Below are 21,689 nucleotides of genomic sequence, written 5' to 3'. Positions count from 1 at the left end.
AGAGGAGGAAAAAGGAGGAGGTCCAAGAACAGATTTAGGGGACACCTAAGTGGAATGTGTGTGTGTGTGTGTGTGTGTGTGTGTGTGTGTGTGTGTGTGTGTGTGTGTGTGGACAGCATCATGTAGACCAAGTGAATGAAGGATACACAGGAGGAGGAGAGGCTGGTTCACAGTGTCTAGTGTCAAAAGCAGCAGAGGTCAAGGAAGAGGAGCAGAGTGGGGTCATTGCTTACTTTTACAAGGGCAGTTTTAGGTGAGAAAAGGAGGACAGAAGCCAGACTGTAATGGTCAAGCAGGGAGTTTGAGTAAAGTAAGGTGGTTGTAAGCAATGCACTTAAGATGTTTAGAGGTAAAGGGGAGCCGAGGAATGGGACAGTAGTTTGAGTGAAGGGATCAAGGGTACATCACGGTGCTAAATAGCAAAACTAGGTGCACGCTATGTATCCATCACAATCTTCTAGTGTGTAACCCCAATTGTTTAATAAATTGTATTGTCAAATTTTCCAATCAACAGGTCAGAACGGACAATGTGGTGCTGAAACATACCCTTATAATGATAGGGAGGTGGTTGATAGACAGTTACAAGGTCGACAGTCAATAAGCAGACACCATAGAGTAGACAGGGTCAAAAGGTCAATACATGTTGAGGTTTTTACATATTTGTACAACTGTTGCTGCATTTACTATCCATGTCACAAACTATTACAACCTACTTTTGTTGATTTTTCATGTAGACATTTTGACCCTGTCGACCTTTATAATGTCTATCATCCGTATCCCACCCCAACGATATTGTGCTATCATATTGTGGATTGTGTAGTTTGTATGCAGACAATTATATCATACTAGGCTTTCACTAGATCGACAAGTTGTTCAATAGAGCACTTAAAGATTAGAATACAGTATATTCTAACCATGGTAAACACTCAGGGATGGATAGGGAGGCCGGGTGACCGGACCAGTACCTGGTGGGCCTGTTCATTGCCTCCTCAGGGTGCCGACTTACCCCTCCAGTTCAGCTCCAATCGGGCGGAGTTTGGAAATGCCCCCTGCAGCCCAGCCTGTGCATCTGCTCCTTGAGTGGAGCAGTACTTTGTGCAGGTTGAGTATCCCTTATCCAAAATCACACATATTATATTATATATCTATACAGGTTGAGTATCCCATATCCAAATATTCCGAAATACGGAATATTCCGAAATACGGACTTTTTTGAGTGAGAGTGAGATAGTGAAATCTTTGTTTTTTGATGGCTCAATGTACACAAACTTTGTTTAATACACAAAGTTATTAAAAATATTGTATTAAATGACCTTCAGGCTGTGTGTATAAGGTGTATATGAAACATAAATGAATTGTGTGAATGTACACAGACTTTGTTTAATGCACACAGTTATAAAAAATATTGGCTAAAATGACCTTCAGGCTGTGTGTATAAGGTGTATATGTAACATAAATGCATTCTGTGATTAGATTTAGGTCCCATCACCATGATATCTCATTATGATATGCAATTATTCCAAAATATGGAAAAATCAGATATCCAAAATACCTCTGGTCCCAAGCATTTTGGATAAGGGATACTCAACCTGTATATCTATACACACACATAATATGTCATCTCAGTAGGGAACAAAAAATGTGGGATTTTGGATAAGGGATACTCAACCTGTACTACAAGCCCCACCCCCTGCATGACATGACATCACTTAGATGTAGCTGAAAGTGGCTGTGTATAGAGATGCTGAATCGCTCACATTGGAGGCCATACTCCGATAGATATTTTGCACTTCGCAGATGGTGCACCAAGATGTATTGCAGCATCCATAGACACTGACCGTGGGTGTTTCAGTGCTTGCACATTTGGACGTATGGACGTACACCAGGGAAGTCCATTTAGTGGTATTAGCATGAAGTCGCAGACCCAACTGCAGCCAAAAAAAAAAAAAAGCCGGCCGCGTCAGGCTCTATGAAGAGAGAGTATCCCGCCCGTGTGACAGACCCCGCCGCCATTAGGGCGGCTTCCAGAAATTTCCAAAGCTAGTTTTTCATCCCAATCCGTCCCTGAAAACAGTTATTAATTATACACTTTAAAAATGTAAAGATCAAGTTAAAGGATAATGTTTTAATTGTATTCTGTCAATAACCTTTACCAATATTAAGATTTCTGCAAAATGTTTGTACTATTGTGTTTAACATTCATCTCATTCAGTAGATGAAAATATTACATTCCTCTATGTATATACAGAAATACCATTATTGAACTGAAGATGGAGACAAATGTTATAGTTTGCATGGGATCAATGTAAAATCAATGAGGTCCCACACATTCCTATCCGTTTTGTTCTTAGACTTAAGTACACTAATAATTGAAGAGCTATAAAGTGATATATTTAAACAGTTACACAGAAGTTTAGTATGTTCTTTGCTTGTGGCCGCTACAAACAGCGGTTATGCAGTTCTTTTCAAACCACATTGGTCTTGTCTATACAGATATTGCCATCACTCACCTTCCCCACTGTAGGTAGACAGGGCTGGTCCAGTATTTTATTCTACATGTAAAAGCAGCCACTGTATGCAAAATAAATGTATTTGTCCCTTTGCAGTGCAGCAGAGGCATTTTAACTGAGGGGCTGGTGTGCAGACAGTGGATAGGCCCCACCCTTGATCGAGCAGTAGGCTTCAGCGTTGTGCCAGAGTCTACTGTGCAGGTCTCCAAAAACAAGGGGCCCACCATGTTCTGGAGACCAATTTCACTACTGTACAGTGGCCATTTTGTCCGATTATTGCCGCAGCAGCAGCGCCTGGCACGGGATTCCGGAAAGGCAAGTATTAAAACATGGGTGCAGTGTAGCCTTCCCCTGGACCAAGGGGAAGCATGCACCATAGAAACACAATGCAGTGCAGTTACTTTTTTTGCTTTACTCTCATCTCAGAATCAGGTCGTTAATGTGCAATTCCCCCATTTTACGCAACATGCTCAAGTTAGACGCAGTGCACTAATTGGAGACTCACATACTCAGAGGATGGAGAGAAAAGAAAAAATAAAATAAAGAAATTAATTAAAAAAAAAAAAAAGATTTTACTTACCGGTATATCTATTTCTCGTAGTCCGTAGTGGATGCTGGGGACTCCGTAAGGACCATGGGGAATAGACGGGCTCCGCAGGAGACAGGGCACTTTAAGAAAGAATTTGGATACTGGTGTGCTCTGGCTCCTCCCTCTATGTCCCTCCTCCAGACCTCAGTTAGAGAAACTGTGCCCGGAAGAGCTGACAGTACAAGGAAAGGATTTTGGAATCCAGGGCAAGACTCATACCAGTCACACCGTATAACTCGTGATAAACTTACCCAGTTAACAGTATGAACAACGGAGCATCAGATCAACCCTGATGCAACCAAACATAACCCTTATTTAAGCAATAACTATATACAAGTATTGCAGAAGAAGTCCGCACTTGGGACGGGCGCCCAGCATCCACTACGGACTACGAGAAATAGATTTACCTGTAAGTAAAATCTTATTTTCTCTAACGTCCAAGTGGATGCTGGGGACTCCGTAAGGACCATGGGGATTATACCAAAGCTCCCAAACGGGCGGGAGAGTGCGGATGACTCTGCAGCACCGAATGAGCAAACACAAGGTCCTCCTCAGCCAGGGTATCAAACTTGTAGAACTTTGCAAAAGTGTTCGAACCTGACCAAGTAGCTGCTCGGCAAAGCTGTAATGCAGAGACCCCTCGGGCAGCCGCCCAAGAAGAGCCCACCTTCCTTGTGGAGTGGGCTTTTACAGATTTTGGAAGCGGCAATACAGCCGCAGAATGAGCCTACTGAATCGTGTTACAGATCCAGCGAGCAATAGTTTGCTTTGAAGCAGGAGCACCCAGCTTGTTGGATGCATACAGGATAAACAGCGATTCAGTTTCCTGACTCTAGCCGTTCTGGCTACATAAACCTTCAAAGCCCTGACCACATCTAGTAACTCGGAATCCTCCAAGTCACGAGTAGCCACAGGCACCACAATAGGTTGGTTCATATGAAAGGAGGACACCACTTGGCAGAAATTGTGGACGGGTCCGCAATTCTGCCCTGTCCATATGGAAAACCAGATAGGGGCTTTTATGTGACAAAGCCGCTAATTCTGACACACGCCTAGCTGAAGCCAAGGCCAATAGCATGACCACCTTCCACGTGAGAAATTTTAACTCCACGGTTTTGAGTGGTTCAAACCAGTGTGACTTCAGGAAACTCAACACCACGTTAAGATCCCAAGGTGCCACTGGAGGCACAAAAGGGGGCTGAATATGCAGCACTCCCTTTACAAACGTCTGGACTTCAGGAAGAGAAGCCAGTTCTTTTTGAAAGAAAATGGATAGAGCCGAAATCTGGACCTTAATGGAACCCAATTTCAGGCCCAAAGTCACTCCCGACTGTAGGAAGTGAAGGAAACGGCCCAGCTGGAATTCCTCCGTAGGGGCATTCCTGGCCTCACACCAAGCAACATATTTTCGCCATATACGGTGATAATGTTTAGCCGTCACGTCCTTCCTAGCCTTAATCAGCGTAGGAATAACCTCATCCGGAATGCCTTTTTCGGCTAGGATCCGGCGTTCAACCGCCATGCCGTCAAACGCAGCCGCGGTAAGTCTTGGAACAGACAGGGCCCCTGTTGCAACAAGTCCTGTCTTAGAGGCAGAGGCCATGGGTCCTCTGTGAGCATTTCTTGCAGATCCGGATACCAAGTCCTTCTTGGCCAATCCGGAACAATGAGTATTGTTCTCACTCCTCTTTTTCTTATGATTCTCAGCACCTTTGGTATGAGAGGAAGAGGAGGAAATACATAAACCGACTGGAACACCCACGGTGTCACTAGTGCGTCTACAGCTATCGCCTGAGGGTCTCTTGACCTGGCGCAATATCTCTGTAGCTTTTTGTTGAGGCGGGATGCCATCATGTCCACCTGTGGCAGTTCCCACCGCCTTGCAATCTGCGTGAAGACTTCTTGATGAAGTCCCCACTCTCCCGGGTGGAGGTCATGCCTGCTGAGGAAGTCTGCTTCCCAGTTGTCCACTCCCGGAATGAACACTGCTGACAGTGCTCTTACGTGATACTCCGCCCAGCGAAGAATTCTGGTGGCTTCCGCCATCGCCACCCTGCTCCTTGTGCCGCCTTGGCGGTTTACATGAGCCACTGCGGTGATGTTGTCTGACTGAATCAGCACCGATTGGTCGCGAAGCAGGGTCTCCGCTTGACTTAGGGCGTTGTATATGGCCCTTAGTTCCAGGATATTGATGTGAAGGCAAGTCTCCTGACTTGACCACAAACCTTGGAAATTTCTTCCCTGTGTGACTTTCCCCCACCCTCGGAGGCTTGCATCTGTGGTCACCAGGACCCAGTCCTGAATGCCGAATCTGCGGCCCTCTACAAGGTGAGCACTCTGCAGCCACCACAGGAGAGACACCCTGGCCCTGGGGGATACGGTGATCAGCCGATGCATCTGTAGATGTGATCCGGACCACTTGTCCAACAGATCCCATTGAAAGGTCCTCGCATGGAACCTGCCGAAGGGAATGGCCTCGTATGATGCCACCATCTTTCCCAGGACTCACGTGCAGTGATGCACAGACACCCGTTTTGGTTTTAATAGGTCTCTGACCAGTGTCATGAGCTCCTGAGCCTTCTCCATCGGGAGATAGACCCTCTTCTGGTCTGTGTCCAGAATCATGCCCAGGAAGGGCAGACGAGTCGTAGGAATCAACTGCGACTTTGGGATATTTAGAATCCAGCCGTGCTGTTGTAACACTTCCCGAGAGCGTGCTACGCTGATCAGCAACTGCTCTCTGGACCTCCCCTTTATGAGGAGATCGTCCAAGTATGGGATAATTGTGACCCCTTGCTTTCGCAGGAGCACCATCATTTCTGCCATTACCTTGGTAAATATTCTCGGTGCCGTGGAGAGACCAAACGGCAACGTCTGGAATTGGTAATGACAATCCTGTACCACAAATCTGAGGTACGCCTGATGAGGTGGATAAATGGGGACATGAAGGTATGCATCCTTTATGTCCAGAGACACCATACAATCCCCCCCTTCCAGGCTTGCGATGACCGCTCTGAGCGATTCCATCTTGAACTTGAACCTTTTCAGGTATATGTTCAGGGATTTTAAATTTAATATGGGTCTGACCAAACCGTCCGGTTTCGGTACCACAAACATGGTCGAATAATAACCCTTTCCTTGTTGAAGGAGGGGAACCTTGACCTCCACCTGCTGAAGATACAATGTGAATTGCAGCTAACACTATTTCCCTCTCTAAGGGGGAAGCTGGCAGGGCCGATTTGAGGTATCGGTGAGGGGGCATCTCTTCGAATTCCAGCTTGTATCCCTGAGACACAATCTCTATCGCCCAGGGATCCACCTGGGAGTGAACCCACTTGTGGCTGAAATTTCGGAGACGCGCCCCCACCGGGCCTAGCTCCGCTTGTGGAGCCCCAGCGTCATGCAGTGGAAGCCGGGGAGGACTTCTGTTCCTGGGAACTAGCTGTGTTGTGCAGCTTCTTTCCTCTGCCCCTGCCTCTGGCAAGTAAGGACGCACCTCGGACTTTCTTGCCTTTTTGTGATCGAAAGGACTGCATTTGGCAATACGGTGCTTTTAGGTTGTGAGGGAACATATGGAAAAAAATTTGACTTTCCAACAGTAGCTGTGGAGACCAGGTCCGAGAGACCTTCCCCAAACAACTCCTCACCCTTGTAAGGTAAAACCTCCATGTGCCTTTTTGAGTCGGCATCGCCTGTCCATTGCCGAGTCCACAGGACCCTTCTGGCAGAAATCAACATTGCATTTATTCTAGAGCCCAGAAGGCTAATGTCTCTTTGAGCATCTCTCATATATAGGACAGCGTCTTTTATATGCCCCAGGGTCATTAATATAGTATCCTTGTCTAAGGTATCAAGTTCCTCAGATAAGGTATCCGTCCATGCTGCTACAGCACTAACCACCCATGCCGACGCAATTGCCGGCCTTAGTAAGGTACCTGAATGTATATAAATGGACTTCAGGGTACCCTCCTGCTTTCTATCCGCAGCATCTTTTAGGGTGGCCGTATCCTGTGACGGCAGGGCTACCCTTTTGGATAAGAGTGTGAGAGCTTTGTCCACCCTAGGGGAGGATTCCCAGTGTAACCCGTCCGTTGGCGGGAAAGGATACGCCATAAGCATCCGTTTGGAAATCTGCAGTTTTTTTATCTGGAGATTCCCAAGCCTTTTCACATAACTCATTTAGCTCATGTGAAGGGGGAAAGGTCACCACCTGCCTTTTTTCCCCATATATATGAACCCTCTTGTCAGGGACTGGGGTTTCCTCTGTGATGTGCAACACATCCTTTATCGCTATAATCATAACGGACGGCCTCTGCGACATAGGATCAGGCATGGGCTGAGACCCCGGCTGTCCCAAGGCTTCAGCTTTATCCAACCTTTTATGCAAGGAAGTAACATTATCATTTAAAACCTTCCACATATCCATCCAATCAGGTGTCGGCGCCGACCCCACATTCATTTGCTCCCGCTCTGCTTCCACATAGCCTTCCTCGTCAAACATGTCGACACAAGCGTACCGACGCCACACACACACACACAGGGGATGCTCTTTTTGAAGACAGTTCCCCCACAAGGCCTTTTGGAGAGACAGAGAGAGAGTATGCCAGCACACACCCCAGCGCTATATGTCCCAGGAATCACACAGTAACTTAGTGTTAACCCAGTAGCTGCTGTATATAATGTTTTTGCGCCTAATGTGCCCCCCCTCTCTTTTTACCCTCTTCTACCGTGTTTCTGCAGGGGAGAGCCTGGGGAGCTTCCTCTCAGCGGAGCTGTGGAGAGAAAATGGCGCTGGTGAGTGCTGAGGAAGAAGCCCCGCCCCCTCAGCGGGGGGCTTCTGTCCCGCGTTTGTGTAAAATTATGGCGGGGGCTCATGCACATATACAGTGCCCAACTGTATATATGCCCAACTTTTGCCAAGAGGTCTCTAATTGCTGCCCAGGGCGCGCCCCCCTCCCTGCACCCTACAGTGACCGGAGTATGTGGGTTTAATGTGGGAGCAATGGCGCACAGCTGCAGTGCTGTGCGCTACCTCAGTGAAGAGACTGGAGTCTTCTGCCGCCGATTTCGAAGTCTTCTTGCTTCATTCACCGGCTTCTGTCTTCCGGCTCTGCGAGGGGGACGGCGGCGCGGCTCTGGGATCGGACGACAAAGGGTGAGATCCTGTGTACGATCCCTCTGGAGCTAATGGTGTCCAGTAGCCTAAGAAGCAGGACCTATCTTCAGTGAGTAGGGCTGCTTCTCTCCCCTCAGTCCCACGCTGCAGAGAGAGTGTTGCCAGCAGATCTCTCTGAAAATAAAAAAACCTAACAAAATACTTTCTTATAGCAAGCTCAGGAGAGCTCACTAAGTAGCACCCAGCTCGTCCGGGCACAGACTCAAACTGAGGTCTGGAGGAGGGACAGAGGGAGGAGCCAGAGCACACCAGTATCCAAATTATTTCTTAAAGTGCCCTGTCTCCTGCGGCGCCCGTCTATTCCCCATGGTCCTTACGGAGTCCCCAGCATCCACTAGGACATGAGAGAAGAAAAAAAAAAAAGTGTTGCCCATTTTCCCATTTCAACCTTTTGTACCTGTCAATCTAATTACCATGTCGATCATATGGCGTCAACCTAGTGACTGTCTAGATACTGTAGAGCTATTGACCACATACCATACAGTAGGTTATATGGTTATATTTGCATGTAGACAATTCTCAGCACATGCCCAGACCACATTTAGCAAGTAACGCACCTGACTCTACTCTCCTACTAGAAGATGCTAACTTTTGCAGTTTATGTACACCACATAAAGTGGACACATTTCCATAAACACAGGAAAATGTTAGAGTCTTCCACATGACAGGCCTGTGAGGATCCCCAGTTTAAATCAACGCCTATTGCGGCTTATTTGGTCTACCATGTAAAGCAAAACCTTATTTCAGCATTTTATGCACCCAAGTCTGCACACAAGCTGGGGGCTAGAGGAGATGGTTGTGCAAATAATGAAGTTGTGGGGAAGTGAGGTTATGCAGGAGGATGGGAGAGCATTTATAGGATTGTTGGAGAGCCCTTATCTTTATGGTGTTTTCCTTGGAAACTTAATTTATATTTTTGGACTCTTGTTTTGGATACCATTTGATATGGAGTAAATATTTTAAATAGTCCTTTATATTGCTTAGGGAACCATTTTTGGACTTTGGCTATATGAAATAAAGTACCTTTTTAGAATCCAGATAATCTCAGTGAACAGTGCATCCGGCAAGTATTCACAGTGCTTCACTTTTTCCACATTTTGTTATGTTACAGGATAGATTGAAAGATGAATGCAGCAATGTAGAGACCTCCTGGATGAAAACCTGCTCCAGAGTGCTCTTGACCACAGACTGGGGCAACGGTTCATCTTTCAGCAGGACAACGACCCTAAGAACACAGCCAAGATATCAAAGGAGTGACTTCAGGACAATTCTGTAAATGTCCTTGAGTGGCCCAGCCAGAGCCCAGACTTGAGTCCGATTGAACATTTCTGGAAATATCCGAAAATGGTTGTGCACCAAAGCTTCCCATCCAACCTGATGGAGCTTGAGAGGTGTTACAAAGAGGAATGGGCGAAACTGCCTAAAGATAGGTGTGCCAAGCTTGTGGCATCATTCAAAGAGTATTGAGCAAAGGCTGTGAATACTTATATACATGAGATTTTTTTTTCTTCAAATGTATTAAAAATAAAAAATCTCAAACTTTCACGTTGTCATTATAGAGTATTGTGTGTAGAATTTTGAGGGGAAAAAAAATTATTCATTCCATTTTGGAATAAGACTAACAAAATGTGGAAAAAGTGAAGCGCTGTGAATACTTTCCGGATGCACTGTATCTCCTATGCTTTACTGGGGAATCTTAAACAGAAATCCTGGCCTGCTATAAAGATACCTTTCTGTGAATGTTTATACCTGGTTCCAGGTGATTTTTTTTTATCTTAAAGGGGGACCATAGCAGCTTGGGTGTTACTGTACTGAGGGAGGGAGAGGAGTTAAAAGAAACCTTTATGTGCATGAATCTCACTGCTATTAGGGAGAGGCCATCAAGGAATCCTGTTATCCATAAATGGTCTGGATATATATGTAATCAGATGTTTCTTCTTTTTATCTTTCCAAGTGTGAAAAAGTCCACCAGAAGGAAGACAGACGTGGTGACGTCTTAAAGTCTCACAGGGCCACTCATCTGTATTGTTTTTGGGTATCTATAGGAGAGGTGCTCCTGAGTGGGGCCGAGCTGCAGTCCAGGGGGCTCATGTGGTTTTGATATTCTTTAATTGCTAACTCTTCCTAAGAGAAGCTACCGTACGCAACAGAGATGCAGAGCTTTGTGCCGCTCAGAATAGATAGGCTATACCTGGCTGCATACATCACACAGTCCTTCAGATACTTGCATCATATTGTTTTCAGCTTATTTAGCTGCTAGGGTGATATTTACTAAGGCTTGGACAGGGAGCAGATAGAGAAATAAAAGGTACCAGCCAATCCGCTCCCAACTGCCATGTTACAGTCTGTTTCTGAAAAATAAAATAAGGTAGTTAAGAGCAGATTGGTTAGTACTTTATCTCTCCACATCACTGCAAGGTTTAGCACATCTGCCCCCTAACAGGGGCAAAGGGAGGGCGGTTCCAGTGGAGTTCGAGCTCCAGGCGCTCAAGGCAGTACAGGGTGCCGCAGCTAGACTCCGCCAGGCCGCAAGCACCTCACAGCTGCAGTTGTCAGTCACTGAAAGCCGAGAGCCAGAGCTGCATCAACTCTCTCCCTCCTCCTCCTCTCCGTAACTTGCGTGTGACGTCACATGCACGGGCATCTGACATTAGACGGGCGGAGACGTGGCCAGACTCAGAGGGACTGCAGAGACGGAGCTCCATCCTGAGTAGAGTGGGGCCGTGGGCGGCGCACCATCTATAATAATCATAGGTGCATGCGTTATTGCAGTGAGGCCGTGCTTGCTTGCCCCCTCATGTCTTTTCCCAGCAGCCGGTCATTAGACTTTTAAATGAAATAGGATAGAGATAGATATATAAAACAGCAAACAGATCTGAGGGTGCTTACATGTATGGTATTGTTTCGATAATATTAGTACATCAGTTGGGGGGGAAAAAAGTTAAAATTACATAGAATAAAATGTATTCACAAAAGTACAGAATAAAACATAGTACATCTTTGTGATTTTACAGAGGACATCTTCAGATATATCTGGTTTTACATTCAGTTTTTAGTGTATTTGTTGAAACATACGATATAGAAGTAGAATAGATTGACCCAACGCGTTTCGTCTATCGGGACTTAATCAGGGGTACAGTCTTCTGCACATATGTCGTATTCAGTGAACTCTGAGAGGAGCACATCACCCTTGTTGCATATCCCTATATTAGTATATGTGCAGAAGGCTGTTCTACATCTACTAAAGTTTAGTGGTAGACACTTATCTGCATTCCATAGCGGTCATTTTAGACCATCATTACGATACTGCATATTAGTGTATGGACACTTTTTCCGTAATGGAGCCACATCACGCTGAGATTTTTCATTCTAGTTATTAGTCTGGTATCATATCCAGATAACCTGGTTTTAATAGAGGTTTATACATTTCAGATTTTCTTCACATCATTGTTTGACGCATTTTGATAAAGTACCCCTGATGAAGTCCCGATGGGGACGAAATGCGTTGGAACGATCTATTGTTCTACTTCTATATCATATGTTTCAAAGAAATGCACTAATATATAACATTTAAATCTGTTATATATACTTTCATATAATTATATATATTTCTATGCGTCTATAATTATATTTTATAATTATATTTTTTTTCCTCCAAGTGCAGCATGCCCTCACATGTTGGCCACACCCCCAATTCAGTACAGGGGAGGGGGCTCCCAAAACATACCTTGCTCCAGGCACCATGACACCTTCCTACACCTTTGCCCCCTAATGAGGTATTTACAGTCAATTAAGGGATCTATTTAGTAAGCCTTGGATGGAGATAAAGTCAACGGAGATAAAGTCAACGGAGATAAAGTCAACGGAGATAAAGTCAACGCCAATCCGCTCCTAACTGACATTTCACAAGCTGGGTTTGAAAAAAATGAAAGTTAGGAGCCGGTTGGCTGGTACTTTAGCTCCGTCAACTTTATCTCCATCCAAGGCTTAGTATAATGGGGTATATGCAATAGCGGGCGAATCGGCAAAAAAGGCGAATTCCGGGCCGTTTTCGCCTCCAAAAATCAATTCGCCTATGCAGTGCAGTCATTTTTCGCAAAAAAACGGCCCGTCAAAATTCGCCTTTTCTCAATTCGCGTTTTTCCGAATTCGCCTTTTCTGCAATGGTACAGATGCTGCAATTCGCCTCCAGCATATTCAATTCAAGTTTGGAAATTCGCCTGCAGTGCTTTTAGACAGCAAATTCGCGATTTTCCATCCGCCACACTTTGGAGGGTGAAAACAAATAAAAAAATTTTAAACATGTTTTTTTTGGTGTTTTTTTTTTGGGGAATAGCAGATCTATTTATATTAGAAGGGATTAGGTACTTTTTTTTTTTTTTGGGGAGGCACAAATATTATTTATATATTTTTTAAAATATTTTTTTTTTTTTTTTTTTTTTTTTTTAATTGCTGGAACGGTAAAATCCGAAAAAAAAATGGCGTGGGGTCCCCCCTCCAAAGCATAACCAGCCTCGGGCTCATTGAGCTGGTCCTGGTTCTAAAAATGCGGGGAAAAAAATGACAGGGGATCCCCCGTATTTTTAAAACCAGCACCGGGCTCTGCGCCTGATGCTGGTGCCAAAAATACGGGGGACAAAACGAGTAGGGGTCCCCCGTATTTTTAACACCAGCATCGGGCTCCACTAGCTGGACAGATAATGCCACAGCCGGGGGTCACTTTTATGCCGTGCCCTGCGGCCGTGGCATTAAATATCCAACTAGTCACCCCTGGCCGGGGTACCCTGGGGGAGTGGGGACCCCTTCAATCAAGGGGTCCCCCCCCCCCAGCCACCCAAGGGCCAGGGGTGAAGCCCGAGGCTGTCCCCCCCCATCCAATGGGCTGCGGATGGGAGGGCTGATAGCCTTTTTGTGTTCAAAAAAAAGATATTGTTTTTTCCATTAGTACTACAAGTCCCAGCAAGCCTCCCCCGCAAGCTGGTACTTGGAGAACCACAAGTACCAGCATGCGGGAGAAAAACGGGCCCGCTGGTACCTGTAGTACTACTGGAAAAAAAATACCCAAATAAAAACAGGACACAGACACCGTCGACAGTAAAACTTTATTACACACTGCCGACACACACATACTTACCTGTGTTCACACGCCGACATCGGTCCTCTTCTCCATGTAGAATCCCGGGGTACCTGAAAAGCAAAGTTCAATATACTCACCTTAACCAGGCTCCAGAGATAAATCCACGTACTTGGCAAAATAATAAAACGCATTTACCCGCTCCATAACGGACTGAAAGGTGTCCCATGCTGACACATGGGACACCTTTCCACGATTAAGATCTGTCAGTGACAGTTGTCACTGACAGGTCTCTAAGCCAATCAGGAAGCGCAACTTCGTTGCACTCACCTGATTGGCTGATCGCTGTGACAGCGCATCGCACAGCTCCCTCCATTATATTCAATGGTGGGAACTTAGCGGCTAGCGGTGAGGTCACCCGCCGGTCAGCGGCTGACCGGCGGGTGACCCCACCGCTAGCCGCTAAGTTCCCACCATTGAAAGTAATGGAGGGAGCTGTGCGAGGCGCTGTCAGTGTACAGACGGCGTCCAGCCAATCAGCTGAGCGCCACGGCAGTAGCGCTTCCTGATTGGCTGAAGGGACGTCAGTGACAGGGAGTCACGTGACGTCCCGACATTCGGGAGAAAGGAGTGTAATGTGAAAACATTACACTCCTTTCTAGTCCGGTGGACCGTGATCGTTTTTTTATTTTACAAAGTACGTGGATATACCCCTGGACCTGGACCTCTGGACGGACGCTGGAAGGTGAGTATAATTTTTTGACAGGTACCCTCGGATCGTCGGAGATCGTTGCAGTCGGCGTGTCAACACAGGTAAGTATGTGTGTGTCGGTGTATGAAATAAAGTTTTACTATCAAGGTGTGTGTGTCCTGTTTTTATTTGGGTATTTTTTTCCCAGTAGTACTACAGGTACCAGCGGGCCCGTTTTTCTCCCGCATGCTGGTACTTGTGGTTCTCCAAGTACCAGCTTGCGGGGGAGGCTTGCTGGGACTTGTAGTACTAATGGAAAAAACAATATCTTTTTTTTTTACACAAAGGCTATCAGCCCCCCCATCCGCAGCCCATTGGATGGGGGGGGACAGCCTCGGGCTTCACCCCTGGCCCTTGGGTGGCTGGGGGGGGGGACCCCTTGATTGAAGGGGTCCCCACTCCCCCAGGGTACCCCGGCCAGGGGTGACTAGTTGGATATTTAATGCCACGGCCGCAGGGCACGGCATAAAAGTGACCCCCGGCTGTGGCATTATCTGTCCAGCTAGTGGAGCCCGATGCTGGTGTTAAAAATACGGGGGACCCCTACTCGTTTTGTCCCCCGTATTTTTGGCACCAGCATCAGGCGCAGAGCCCGGTGCTGGTTTTAAAAATACGGGGGATCCCCTGTCAATTTTTTCCCCGGATTTTTAGAACCAGGACCAGCTCAATGAGCCCGAGGCTGGTTATGCTTTGGAGGGGGGACCCCACGCCATTTTTTTCACAGATTTTACCGTTCCAGCAATTGGGCAGGAAGGCGAATTCAGCACGCCCACTGCTCGCCGATTGGCCGGAATCCGCCTGCGGGAGGGGCGAATCTGTTTTACATTGAATATAGTGAAACCAGGGTCCCGGCGACAGGGCTGCAGCTGGCGATAGCGGGCGAATCACACAGAGGCGGATCTAATGCCGCGATTCGCCCGCTATTGCATATACCCCATAGTGTCTATTTTAAAGAGCAGTTAACACCCACATAAAAAAAGGTAGATGTTCTACTACATTTGAGACATTCCTGCCCTTCGTATACAGAACTAATATGATAGAGGTAAATCCAGGTGGATAACGCAAGTTTGCCTTGCTCACTGCTTATTTTGGTGCCCTGTAATGTTTGTTGAGGAGTTAAACAAAATGAAGCTGTGACCAGATTATTCATCCAAGACCCTTGCTTCCGTGTATCCTATATCTGGGGGTGTTGTTGCCAGAATAGCGGGATGTAGGCAGGTTGGTCTCTTCCCCGTATCCCCTCTCACTGCCTGAGAAAAGGGGGGGGGGGGGGATTTCAACCTCTTCTCAGCTTCAAACTTAAAAGTCCCATCCAAACTTCCAGGATTCTTGATCCAAGGGCTAGTGGCACCTCCTTTGAGTTGGTAGCCAATTCTCAGAGGAACATTCTCCCTGATGTCACTTCTGAATACCCATACAGGCACATGGCATTTCTCTCCAGTGGACTCCCACAAGGAAATGCTTACTCTGGATTCCTGTAAATCTTCGAATCACCACTACATGCTTTTCATATGGACCACCAGAGGTCATTGACCCATCAGCACCAGAGGGAGATGTTTAGTGGGTGCTCCCTTACCCCACCAAGCCACCTGAGTATATGTAATACTCTTGTTTATATTAAAAACATGGGGGTGAAGGAGAGTGCAGTACAAATGAGGTGAAGACAGACGTACCCCAGTCTACCACCCAATGACAGCAACACACGTAATGCTCTCCATTTTCAACATGTTTTTTTATTGATTTGTTTTGGTATAGGTACAATACAAAGCAAAAATAGTAACAGAAATGAGTTGGGAAATTTCGCTTTAGTGTTTAATCACACTGCTGCCATAATGTTCAACTGAGACAGCCATGACCAATCTGGTAAAGTTTATAAATCTCAAAAAAAAATCTGCTAGTTTGTTTTGGATTCTACCACACATCTCAATTTGGCACTACAGGGGCAAGACTGTGGCAATATAAGCCTTGTAGGGTACAGTACATACAGTGGGTGGCACAGACATGTACAGCCCTGGGAAGACAGTGGCGGGTATGTTCATGAAGCAGTGAAAAGAGTGAAGTGACCTAGTAGAGAAGTTGCCCATGGCAACCAATCAGCATTGAAGTAACATTTATCATTTGCATACTATAAAATACAGAGCAGCTGATTGGTTGCTATGGGCAACTTCTCCGCTGGCTCTTTTCTCCACACTTTACACTGCTTCATGAATAGACCCTTAAATAACAGTTACAGTGTCAGAACTGGATAAATCTCCTCATGTTTAAGGAACACAGAAGATTTTCTTCTGTATCAAATAATTTTATTCTGTGCATGGGCACAGTCACTAATGGGCCCTACACACTGGAAGATAACACTGAACAAGAATTCGTTCCCATCGTTTAGTGTGTAGGCACCAACGATGAACGATGCGCTGCCCCGCACTCATTCATCGTTGGTGCCGTCGCTTATGCAGGCCAATATGGACAATCTCGTCCATATTAGCATGCAGTACTATGAGCTGGGTGACGGGGGGAGTGAAGAAACTTCACTCCCCCCCTCACCGGCCGTGTCAGCCGTCGGGCACCTTGGCGTAACATCGCCAAATGTGTAGGGCCACTTATAATACAGCTGACCCTGATGTGCAGAGGATTTTCTATTTCCTGTACAGGTCCCTTGATTAGCAGCTTTACAGATATTGTCCAATATAATTATTGCAAATAGAGATGTGCAGCATGCTAGCATAACTAACCTACTCATTACCTGATTCGATATTATTCACTAGCAAGTCAGTCTGCAAGCCTCTCTCCAGAGTCCACTGTATCAGTTGTGACCAGTGTGGCTAGCTTACCGCACCTGCCCTAGTTACTAGCTCTCCATGGCAGAGAGTGCAGGGTTCAGATTCAATGCTAAGGGTGGGTAGACTGTTACTGAGGCATAGTGGGGTATGGAAAAGGAACCTTTCAGCAATATCATTAGTATTGTTTACCCAGTATTTCAATTTCTTAAATACATTTAGATTTAGTAAGTATAGGATGTTCAGTCTTGTGGTCTGGTTATAAAGCACGAGTCATTCTTCAAATCTTGGGGAAGGTGGAGACACCTGTAGATCTGTTATAATTACTAAATATCCCTAAAGGAAAAAGATAATGTACAGGTCAGGATACAGTTGCTGTTAGAATATGTAAACAGGGACAGAGCCATTTAGCAATTGACTTGATTGTATTAAACAGTGACCTACTGAGTGTAGTGTCATGAGTGTATGTGGTGCCATATGATGGCAAAAATGCTGGACTGCATAACTCTGTGTTCTCAAGGCACCCCAACGGTCTTTAAGTATACCAATGCTTAGCTACAGGTGACTTAATTAGCGCCACAGTTAGATTTAGCTATCTGTGCCATGAATGTATAAAAAAAAACCCTGGACCGTTGGGGTGCCCTGAGGACCGCGTTTGAGAACATCTGGCATTAGTAGTCAGCATTTTGATAAGTTGGAGCAGTCATGTGTGACATGCTGCACAACTACATGATTTTTATTCCTCCCATTTTCATTAAAGTGCTGGCAGAAGAGGATTAACTTGTTATATGGCTGCAGACTGCTAGTAAAATGCCAGATTAGATTGTTGTAGCAGTTGGCCAGTCAGGTGCCTTAGTCACCTTACATCTCCAGCCTGGGCACCCAGTATTGCATGTACCGACAGCAGCAATCCTTTCACACACCCATGGGTCCGATTTAGAGGAATCACAGAGCGCAATAACCAGTGTTAGAACCTGGTGGTCTGAAAGGGGTATTCAATTCTTACTCTTTGCCAGGATGCAGTGTTTTATGAAGAGCCAGTCAATCCAAAACCACCAGGTTCTAACACTGGTTATTGCACATAAGCACACATAACCAGTGTTACCGTGCGGTCTGAAAGGACCTGGGGAAATATTCCGGGTCTAGCAACATGGTATTTCAACCCTGGTAGTGACCAGGGTTGAAAATAGTTTCAGCCCTGATCGCGGTGTGAACGGGTTGCCGGGTCGATGCAAACCGTTTCCTGTTCACACTGAATGGACAAGCGGCGCTTGGAGATCTGGAGATATCACTGTAAACGGGCCTGAGGTGGGTCACACTCGGCAAGCACCTGTGCATGGCTCCCCTTATTGAATTTTGGACTGTGCTTTAGCCCCACCTCTGTAACGGGCAAAGAAGTCCAGGAACAGGGCATTTCGTACCCAATGGAACGGGTCATGTTGGAGGGTATGGAGAAGTTGCCCATGGCAACCAGCCAGCTGCTCCGTACTATTGTATAGTATGCAAATTATAAATGTTACTTCAATGCAGATTGGTTGTCATGCGCAACTTCTCCACAATTTTGATTGCTTCATGAATAGACCATAAAGTATTAAACAATTTGCTTCAAATTTGCATATTACAGGTTGTGTCTGAAAAGTGACAGTTAGGAGCTGACTGGTTGGCGCTCACAATTTTAGCTCCTGCCAAGTTTTGATAAATAACCACTATAGGGACAATAAAAGGGAAGAATTACAGGTGATTAGCTCAGGCAGACAGCCATCAGCAGTAGTTAATAGGACCATCTCCATCTCCGAGCTCCTCAGCAGCTGCAATCATTTTAATGTGTATGTTTAGGCGTGTCTATACTCCAGAGGTGGAAATTGAATCGAATGCAGCAGTGTTTATCTCCAATATAACATCTCCTCAGACGTGTACATCGTTGTCCAGCAAGAGGTTATTAAAAAGAAGTCTTGTTTACTGTACATGGGTAAAAAAAAACCACACAAACACCATTGAAACATCCCTTATTATAGAAGGTTACAGCTGCGCCTTACACCTCTATGGGGGGGGGATTCAAGTTTGCACGCCAGCACCCACTCGACGGAGCACTTCAAGTGTTGCTCCATTTGGGCATGCACAGCCACCAGCGCTGACATTATGGTTATGTCACATCATTTTGACAAGCTGGTCACTAGTATACAAGTAAAACAGCCTCCCTGAATTCCTGTACAACAGCTGTTCTACATAACAATCAGTCCGCACACTAATAGGCCCTACACACGTGCAGATTTGTTTGAAAGATATGAACGATCTCGTTCATATATGAACGAGAACTCGTTCATATCTTTCAGTGTGGAGGCTCCAGCGATAACCGATGCGCGGCCCCGCGCTCGTTCATCGCTGGTCCCCCGTCGGCTGTGCATGCAGGCCAATATGGACGATCTCATCCATATTTGCCTGCACTTCAATGGAGCCGCGTGGAGTGAAGAAACTTCACTTCCCCCCCCCCCCCCCCCGCCGGGTCGCCAGTCAGACGTATCCGCCGTCGGGCAGCTCGGTGGCGGATCGGCATGTCTGTGGGGCCCTTTGGGTCTTGTTGCTGCTACAACTGGGCCAGTCCAGGCTTGTTCTTTGGTTTAGAATAAAGATGAACAGAAACCATAACCACACACACAGCACATTTGTTAGCACTTCTATATATACACACACACACTTAGCAGTGTGAGGATTTTTTTTTTTTTTTTTTAAGATTTAGGGCTCCCCTGCTTGCGCCAACAATTTCTCATAATAAACTGTTTTGTTGATTGAAGCAAATATAAATATGTTTTAGATCATCTTTTTCAGCACCAGGGATATCCCAACAATGAACATTCCATAAGCACAGGTATTTCAGAGTAAATGCCATTATACTGCACTATATTAGGGGGAGATGTATGAAGATAAACCCTTTTTTCTGCATCATCATTGAAAGATTTTTGTAACATTTCTCTAAAGAGAAGCCAGCAATCAGATTTCTCCAGGTGCCAGACACAATGTACTGTCATTTCACCACCAACAACTCTGGTGTCCAACTGCTTTGAAAGCCTTATAAAGCAACAATATGCCCAGCTTTTCCCTAGACCTCAGGTTTTCAGACTCGTTCCCTAGGACCCCCAACAGTTCAGGTTTTCCAGGTCTCCTCACCAAATTGCAAGTGAAATAATTAACTCTACCTGTGGATCTTTTAAACTGTGTCAGTTATTAACTTATTAATCACTACACCCTGTGCACCTGCTGGGTGACTGAGAAAACATGAGCAGTTTGGGGTCCTGAGGATAGCGTTTGAGAATGCTTAGACCACCATCACAGGATGATACTATACCTAACTAAAGTCTCGCCACAGCTCCAGTTGCTGCTTTTATTAGTGTCCAGAAAAAGACATTTATAATTGTGTGCTGCTGTTTAGTCTTGTGTATGTGCAACAAGGCAGGACACAGAACCACAAATCACATCAGTGCTAAACTAATGCAATACAAATCATATTTGAATCTTTATTCTAACACACCACAGACATTTCAGGTCCTATATTATAACTTATCATAAATATCCCCAAAATCATTAACACATATTTACTCACCATACTAGTGTGTGTCAGACCACACATTTGGGGGGGGGGGGGGGGGGGGGGGGGGGGGGGGGGGGATTCAAATGTTTGAAAAGTCAGTTGGGAGTCTGTTTTTTCCTATCTAAATTAGATAGGAAAAAACAGACTCCCAACTGACTTTTCAAACATTTGAATTCCACCCTTGGACTCTCAAACACATGACAATTAGCACAATAAATAAAAATACAAACTTACCCTCCTGGCTCCCTACAGAACAAACCACTGGTAATGTTAAACCATGTAAATAAGGCTCTACTCTCAGGCAGGTTCGCTTTTATATCATTGGCAACCAGTGACAACAGCTGTCTCTGAGGAGACCAGCCTTTACTGCTCATTGAGCTCCACATGACCTATGCATGGACTTCTGGGAGATGTAGTTATTTATCTGATATAACACTATTGACTACAAATTCCAAAAAGAGAAAAGCCTGGACTAACTGCAATCAAGGGCCTGATTGTCAGACACAGTGCCAATGTTGGACATGGGTGAGCCATTATTTTTGTATGCACATGAGTCTGAGTTGCACCTCGCATGTGTACCAATTTTGTTAATCAGAATCACTTTATTGCCAAGTATATCAGTGCACAATACACAAGGAATTTGTTTCCGATAGCCACTGCTTTAAGACAGTATACATACATAACAAGATAAAAAACACATAGGGAAGAGCAGCAGGGGTGTTCCTGGAAAGTGAATGGAAGGTAACAGGGGCTAACTATAAATATGCACAGAAATGTTGCATGTTATGAGAGTGTTGCAGTGTCAGTGAAAATGGTAGAGTACAGAGACCCTCAGCCGCAGAGGCGTATCCAGCATGGGGCGAGCAGGGCATGTGCCCTGGGCGCCGTGGCAGCCCCAACAGAGGGGGGCGCCACCGGCACCTGCACGGCCCGCTCGCCCCATCGGACAGGGATTCCGCCGGCGTTACCCGCGGGCCACGGCGCTCTCCCTGTCTCCCTGGCTGCTGTGCCTGTCACACTGGACAGGCAGCGGCAGCCAGGAGCCTCCCCCTACTCCCCCCCCCCCCCCCTGCAAAGTGTACATTGCGCGATCGCGACCACGGGGGTGCGCGGCCTCAGAAGTGCAGGTGAGTGCCGAGCGGGGTTTATATTTTCCTGTCTGGAGAGGGGAGGAGAGGGGAGAGGAGGGGGGTGCGGGACAGTGTGTGTGTGTTAATTGTGTGTGTGTG

At 46.0% G+C, this 21,689-nt stretch overlaps 2 protein-coding genes across 5 annotated transcripts in view; both read right to left on the bottom strand.

Moving 5' to 3' along the window:
* Positions 1-21,689, bottom strand: part of LOC135055262 (cytochrome c oxidase subunit 4 isoform 2, mitochondrial) — a 178,739-nt gene that overhangs the window by 36,259 nt on the left and 120,791 nt on the right. Inside the window, exon 1 of one of the 4 annotated variants that reach the window (XM_063959101.1) lies at positions 20,695-20,786. The exons of 2 other annotated variants lie outside the window; for them this stretch is intronic. Coding sequence is in view for 1 of the 2 variants with exons in the window: in XM_063959099.1 (XP_063815169.1) it covers positions 13,490-13,543 (54 nt within the window). In the remaining variant the exon portion in view is untranslated. Of the gene's footprint in view, positions 1-13,489; positions 13,559-20,694; positions 20,787-21,689 lie in introns of those variants that run through there. One more of the 4 variants, XM_063959099.1, reaches the window with a different exon arrangement.
* The window catches only part of LOC135055261 (bactericidal permeability-increasing protein-like), a 43,921-nt gene continuing 38,049 nt past the window's right edge, over positions 15,818-21,689 (bottom strand). The window contains exon 16 of the mRNA XM_063959096.1: positions 15,818-17,210. Within this exon, the coding sequence (XP_063815166.1) occupies positions 17,148-17,210 (63 nt within the window). The 3' untranslated portion in view covers positions 15,818-17,147. The remainder of the gene's footprint in view (positions 17,211-21,689) is intronic.

This window comes from Pseudophryne corroboree, chromosome 3 (genome assembly GCF_028390025.1).
Source record: "Pseudophryne corroboree isolate aPseCor3 chromosome 3, aPseCor3.hap2, whole genome shotgun sequence".
NCBI classification, from domain to species: domain Eukaryota; kingdom Metazoa; phylum Chordata; class Amphibia; order Anura; family Myobatrachidae; genus Pseudophryne; species Pseudophryne corroboree.
Note: the sequence above shows the minus strand (reverse complement) of the source record. Positions and strands in the feature narration are given on the sequence as shown.